This window comes from Ictidomys tridecemlineatus, chromosome 10 (genome assembly GCF_052094955.1).
Source record: "Ictidomys tridecemlineatus isolate mIctTri1 chromosome 10, mIctTri1.hap1, whole genome shotgun sequence".
Lineage (NCBI taxonomy): Eukaryota > Metazoa > Chordata > Mammalia > Rodentia > Sciuridae > Ictidomys > Ictidomys tridecemlineatus.
In genome coordinates this window covers 110,446,125-110,453,122 of record NC_135486.1, presented here as the reverse complement: position 1 = coordinate 110,453,122, position 6,998 = coordinate 110,446,125, and the positions used below count along the sequence as shown (strand labels likewise).

The window sequence follows — 6,998 nt, the reverse complement described above, 5'->3', positions numbered from 1 at the left end:
GCGGCGGTCGCGAGATCCCAGGTCCCGCCCACCCCTCGGGGCTCAGGGGTTGCAGCGATCCAGCCGCGCGGATGTCGGAGCCCGGACGTGTGCGGAAGTCCTGCGCGGCCACCGCTCGCTGCCTTCCGGGCAGGGAAACTGAGGCTGGGAGGAGGCGGCCACCCAGCCGCTGGCAGCCGGGGGCCGAGCCCCCACCCACCGAGCGCGGGCGCAGACGGCGGGCTCTGCGCCACACGCAGGTGACCGTGCAACTTGGCCAGTCCCTGTATCCTAGGTCCCCAGCGCTCCGTCATTCCCAGGTTGCCCCCGGTCGGTAGGTGCAGGCCCTGCTTGGGTGTGGGCAGCGAGGGCGTGACCACGGCTACCAGCCCCGCCCTCGTTTTCCTTACTGTTAACAGGGGTGCTGGTTCCAGGCAGGGATGCACACGGGTCACCAGCAGTGACTTCCTGCCCCTCTAGGCCACCACAGCCCACTTCAGGTCTTTGAATTATCCAGGTGGCCTTCCAGCCACCTTATTTGGGATGTTAGGCCAAGTGGTCGCCAGGGGTTGTTGAGTTCTGACCCTCTGCAGATGTGACCCATCAGGTAGATGACACCCCGGTGACAAACTCTCCAGAACTTGTCTCTAAGCTGGGTGTGAGGGCTTCATGGTTTCAGGAGGTGAGTGGCCAGACCCTTACCCTGTCAGGTCTTAGAGCTTTAAACACATGCTGTTATGTCTGCCTAGAACACTTTCCACCCCCTCACCTGCCAAATTGGGCTCATCCACCAGGAGGTAGCTAAGTGTCTCTGAGGTCACTTTGCCCAACCCCCACAACTACCCCCATTAGAAGTGACCCCTAGATTCCCATTGGCATCTCTGGTATCTCGTGTCACCATCCTGGGCTCCTATTTACAGAGACAGCTCTTCTGAGGAGTGGCTTGAAGTATCCTCTGTGTTAACAAGTGGAGCACTTCTCCACAGCGAGCACTGTCCTCGCCCAGTGAACTGGAGCTCAGATCTTCTTGACATGACAATTTTCCTGAGATGTGGGGGGCTGTGATGCAAGTTCCCGCATTTGTTGCGCCTTAGTAGTTTCAGATACTCTGTACCAGCAGCCCTTCTCCCATGGGACAAGTGTGATTTGATGCAGAATGACACTGTAGCTGTTTCCACGGACTCCATTCTACCCTTCTGTAGCTCCACAGATGCCCAAGGAATGACCCCAGGAGGCCCTGAGTGGTCTAACTCCATCAGCTTGTGGTGTTTCCCTTCCTCAATGCCTGACTTCAGATGACCCATTTGAAGCAAAGCCCAGGACTTTGGAGGATGATCCAAGGCAAAGAGCTGCCTTCTGGGTGAGCTGCATGAGTCTGGATGAAAATACAGCACAATCTGGACAAATGATCTGGTCAGCCCATAGCTCAGGCTGAGCCCAAGTTACTGGCTTAATGTTTAAACTGGTTTGCACTGAATTTTTCTGCTACTCATTGCCAGAAGCACCCTCACCAACCTGCATAGAGGACTCCTTGCTCCTAATGTGGAAACAGAACTGAAGTAGCCTAATTCAATGAAAAGACTCAAAGTCCGTGTGTGCAGCAGCCATGTTTGTGTTGTCCACTGCCATCCCCAGGGCTGATTGGAGAGGCTGCAGATAGGAGTCACTCAGTACCCATCTGCAGAATGAATGAATAAATGATCAGAAATGAATAAATGATTAGAAAACAATCTGATTCTGCTACTTAACCTGAAGTGTAACCCCAGCAAGTCACTCTTGCTGTGCCTCAGCTTCTGCATCTGTGAAGGGAGGCTGATGGGTCCCGCCCCCACCTGCAGGCCTGCAGCATGGAGGGAAGGCCCAAAGAATGGGGGAGCGAAGGTGACTGCAATGTGAAGGGGGTGTTATTTGAAATCGAAATCGCTCCGTGTGTGGGGGTGGGGGTGGGTGGTGGTGTTTTCTAAGCCTTTAAGTGAAGCAGCTCCTTGGGGAAAGGGAACTTGGGGATGGAGGGATTTCATTCGGAGTTCCCAGAACCACTTGGACAGCTTTCTGCTTCTTCCTGGAATCTGTGTGCAGTGCCCTGAGATGAAGATGCTACACTCCCCTTTCTTTTCTGATCTCAGGTTTCCAAGAAATGTAGCCACAGACCCAGTTGACTTGGAGGAAGGCAGTGTCTCGGCTGGGTTGTCAAGGTCCTCCTCTTCCCTGTGTGAGCCTGGCTGCCTCCTGGTCGCAGGCTGCTTACAGCCATGTAAGCAAGCAGAGGGCTGGCCGGGAGGGTGGGAGAAAAGGGAGGATGACCTTTCCCAGGAGCTTCCAGCATAATCTACTTTTTGTTTCTCCGGCCAGAACAAGGACATGTGTCTACCCCAGATTGGGAACTATAGGTCCCTTTCCCTGAGGCCAAAGGATCTATCACCACCTGATATCTGTTAGTGGGAGAGAAGAGGGGGAACTTCTATGCCCCCTTCCTAGGCCCCAAGGACAGATGTCCACTAGAAGCAAGGCCCATGGAGGTTCAGCATTCCACGTCCCATATGTCTTTTGCCAGAGACTTACGTGTCAGTGTAGTTCCCTTAAAGTACTGTCAAGAGGGGTCCTCTCCCCTCAGTTCCAAGGACATCTTCCCATTTCTGAGCTTGGGTGAGCTGAACTTGGGGGAGCGAAGGTGACTGCAATGTGAAGGGGGTGTTATTTGAAATCGAAATCGCTCCGTGTGTGTGTGTGTGGGGGGGGTGTTTTCTAAGCCTTTAAGTGAAGCAGCTCCTTGGGGAAGGGGAACTTGGGGATGGAGGAACATTGGAGATGCTACAGTAGCATCTCCTCTCCCTTCTCTCACCCAGTGGGGAACATGCTTTGTAGTTTCCACTGGGGCTCTGCAGACTGGTCATTCCCCTCTGTATCCTAGAGTTTTGTCATTTACAAAATGTGGCAATAATAGTACAGCCCTACATGGTAATTGTGAGTAGTTAATGCTATGACTGCTTTCATTGGTACAGTAAGCTAAATTTTTCCAGTAACATACTGCATTTAATGTGTAACTAACACACCCTTCTTCAGGGACCCTCTTGTTCCTGACTCTCAATTAGTGGTTTTCAAACTTTAAAGGAAAGGCTGGGGATGGAGCTCAGTGGTAGAGCACCCCAGAGTCAAGTCCCCAGTACCAGAAAACAAAAAACAAAACAAGAAAGATGATTTGTTGTGTAAACATTGAGTGAATGTATTCAAACATGGGTGGTATGTGTGAATCGCTGGCCGTGGCCTCCTGATGCACTTAAGGAGACACAGGAAATGAGATGTGTTCTTCTGCCTGCCAACTGCTGCTGTACCATGGCATACTGTTTTACAGTAAGTGATTTTTTTCCCTTTTTTTTTGGGGGGGGAGGGTACCAGGGATTGAACTCAGGGGCACTGACCACTGAACCACATCCCAGCCCTATATTGTATTTTATTTAGAGACAGAAGACAGGGTCTCACTGAGTTGCTTGGTGCCTCGCCATTGCTTGGGCTTTGAACTCATGGTCCTCCGGTCTCGGCATCCCTAGCAGCTGGGATTTCAGGTATACACCACAGCTCCCGACTAACAATTTTTTTTTTTTTTAAGTAGGAGTATACTATAAAGTAACAATAAAGCTGGATATGGTGGTGTATATCTATGATCCCAGCCTATCATCCCAGCCACTCAGAAGGCTGAGGCAGGAAGACTCAGAGTTTGAGGCCAGCCTGGACAACTTACAAAGACCCTATTTCAAAACAAAAAATTAAAAAGGGCCAGGGATGTAGCTGAATGGTAGAATGCTCACCTAGTACACTTGAGGTCTTGGGTTCAATCCTTAGTTACCACACACACACACACACAATAATAATAAATAAATAAACAATAAAATATAAGCATAGTAACTACATAAGCAGTACATAAACAAAGTTTTTTATTATCATCGCATATTATGTACTGTACATAACTGTATGAGTCACACTTTTACACAATTGGCAGTAGAGTAGGTTTGTCTGCACCAGCTTCACCACAAATGTGAATGGTACATGGCACTACAACCTCCGACGTCACTAGACAATAGAAAATTTTCAGCTCTGTTATAATGGAATGGGATCACCATCATATGTGGCCCACTGTGGATACAGAACCCAGGGGTTCAGAACCCTCAGATTCAGAGGGTTGATGGCAGAGCACTGAAGGCATCTGGCAGCTGGGACTGGGGAGACATTCTTCCCTGGGTGTGAGTTAAAAAACAAACAAACAAAAAAAAAAAAAAACAACCCAAAATAACTGTGTGTCTACTATGTTTTTGGAGTCAAAGTAAGTAAAAAAAAAAATTTTTTTTTTTTTGGCTGTCGATTCTTTCCCGGGGTACACTGTCTCTCTAAAAATCTCTGGCTGGTCCAACCAAGTCATATCATGAACCTAAAAGGAAAGCTGGAGCTCATTCCTATTTCAGGGCTAGCTTCTGCCTATCCTCCTCTCCATAATGACAGCCTGGCTGATGCACTGTGTGTAAACGTGTGCACCAAAGAGCTCCTGCCATGGGGTGCAGAGGGCTCCACAGCACAGGGGATGGGGCAGGCCACCAGGCCAACACCCCTGGCATTCGACTTTCTTGGAGATGAGAAATCTTCCCACAAATAGCCAAAAGGGCAAAATCAATCTTTTGCAAATCTCATGATGTCCTCTGACAGACATTTTACCAGCACTCTAGAGAGCTGCTAGAATCACTTTCTGAGCAGTGAGATCAAGAATGTGGCCAGGCGCATGCCTTAATCCCAGCTGCTTGGGAGGTGGAGGGAGAGGATCAGGATGGCGAGTTCAAAGCCAGACTCAGCAATTCAGCGAGGAGCCAGGCAACCCAGTGAGACCCTGATTTTAAATAAAATACAAAATTGGGCTGGGGATGTAGCTCAGTGGTCAAGTGCCCGAGTTCAATTCCCAGTACCAAAAAAAAAGAAAAAGCATATGGCCAGGCTGCAGCCCACTTTATGTTTGTTTATTTTGCTACTTATTTATACCTGTACCTCATAAGATTCTTATATTTGCAACATCAAAGTACATGTCTAATTAGGATGAAAATAACTTGGTTTTAGGCACAATAATCTCTAAACTGAGATGATACTGTCTCCCTTCCCCCACTGCATGGGGCTCTATCAGCAGGGGGCTGCCCCATGGTGGGTACAGGGCAGAGTCTGGACAGTGGACCTTGGAGTCCCCCTGGGCAGGTTCCCACAAGGCAGGCTGCTCAGAAGAGAAAGCTGTTCTGTTGCTCAGCTGCCAGGTACAGCGCACTTACTTGCAGAAGCATTGTCATGTGGAGAGAGCATTCAATAAATGGTTCTGCCCCACAATCGATGGTACGATGCAATACAAGAAACTGCAATCTAAGATTTTACCCTAAAAACAAGCTTATCTAATGAAGAATTTATCCATATTTTCCTATTAAACATGGAAATAGTATAAGGAAACAAAACCAAAAACACATTTGGGATTTTTATTTAATTTTCTAGCAGACAATTTACATACCTCCCTCACCCTTTCCTTTAAGTTAGTGTGACAATTTTCCATAATAAACTACTTGAACAGAAGCTTTGGTCAAGAATGGAATGAAATAGCAAAAACAAAAAAACAAAACAAAACAAAAAAAACCACTGTTGCCTTTAAAAAACCAACACTTTCACCAATTATATTTAAACAAAAACACACGATGTTTGCCCATGTGTTTACAGTGCTTCCTGGGGCGGCTCTCCTCACCGTCTCCCTGGGGCAGAGCGGCAGGCAGCCATGTTTCTCCTGCTGGATGGGGGAGGCTCACACAGCTTCACATTATCCGGAGGCCTTGGATTGAAGACTCTAAGGTCTTGAGAAAGCAGAGAACAATGGTGACTTTTGAAAGCTGTTGATACTGTGCTTCCCCCAGGCTCTGCGCTAGAACTCTGCCTCCCTGAAGCAGTGTAGGCCTCACCCCACCCAGCTCCCACCCATGGGCTCCAGGCTCCACCCTCAGACTCCCCAGGACTGGGCTCCCCCAAGCCCTTGTGCCCATGGCCCAGCCATGGGTGCTGGGCCACCCCCACTCCTCCATGTTCCTAAGCACAAACTTCCTCCTGCATCACTGGCCCTCAGGACAAGGCCGCCTGTGCGCATGTGCCTTGCCTCTTCCCTGCTCTGAATGCCCAAATGGCAGGCAGCCTTCTCACAGCAGGCACTGAGAGGCCCGCAGAGGGGACCCTGCCAGACCTCTGCACTTATGCAACAGACAAGAAGCTGTGGGTGGGGGAGCCAAGACACCGTCACTTCCAGATGGTGAGAAAGGTGCAGGGGTGGCGCCAAAGGTAAAAAGAAGGCGAGAGATTTGAGGGCAGCTGGTTTCTCCAAAGGGCACCATGGAACCTCTTCCATACCGAGTATCTGACTCAAGGTGACAGGGTGGGGCGGGGCATGGGACATCAGGGAAATGCTCAGGTAGTGGCAAAACTATAAATGCTGAGCTGCTCAGGAGAAGTTCAGTTCAGAGCCACACAGAAGCCTAAGCTTTCTCTTGCCCTTGCTCCTCCTCTCGGGTTCCCTGTCTCACCTATCATCCAACTGGAGAGCGCAAGGTCTTCCTGGATTTGTCCCCCACTGTCTCTGTGCCCTTCCACTTGGCACCCTCAGGGTCTCCCCAGCCTGGTGCCTCCTGTCCAGCCCCAGCCACTGCAGGAGCTCATGTCCCCACAATGCTCTCTGGCGCAATAGCCCAGGCCACTGTCACCTACATCAGATCCTGAAGCAGCTCCTGGCTGGCTCCTGACAGCCCGGCTCCCTGTCCTAGGCCCTGCATGGCTCTTCTCTTTAGCACACCCCACAGGCAGCACCCTGCTCTGGGAGTCATGGCTGGTCTGCATGTGCTGCTCCAGGAGATGGGGGCGCCCACCTCTGCTTTCTTAACTCCCCACCCGCTTGTTACCCCCTATCACGTCTCACGTGCAGCTTGGGTGCCACCACCTCCCCACAGCATTGGGAGTCCACCCCG

At 50.3% G+C, this 6,998-nt stretch overlaps 1 protein-coding gene and 1 long non-coding RNA gene across 3 annotated transcripts in view; one reads left to right on the top strand and one right to left on the bottom strand.

Moving 5' to 3' along the window:
• Positions 1–17: 17 nt before the first annotated feature.
• Positions 18–1,709, top strand: LOC120887483 (uncharacterized). 2 transcript variants are annotated; one of them, XR_005730750.2, is made up of 2 exons: positions 18–239; positions 900–1,709. It is a non-coding gene; the product is annotated as an uncharacterized LOC120887483 (long non-coding RNA). The 2 variants fall into 2 exon arrangements; XR_013426827.1 differs by having other exon boundaries at positions 42–313.
• A 2,185-nt stretch (positions 1,710–3,894) lies between these two features.
• The window catches only part of Arpc1a (actin related protein 2/3 complex subunit 1A), a 35,194-nt gene continuing 32,090 nt past the window's right edge, over positions 3,895–6,998 (bottom strand). The window contains exon 10 of the mRNA XM_005339730.5: positions 3,895–5,843. Within this exon, the coding sequence (XP_005339787.1) occupies positions 5,805–5,843 (39 nt within the window). The 3' untranslated portion in view covers positions 3,895–5,804. The remainder of the gene's footprint in view (positions 5,844–6,998) is intronic.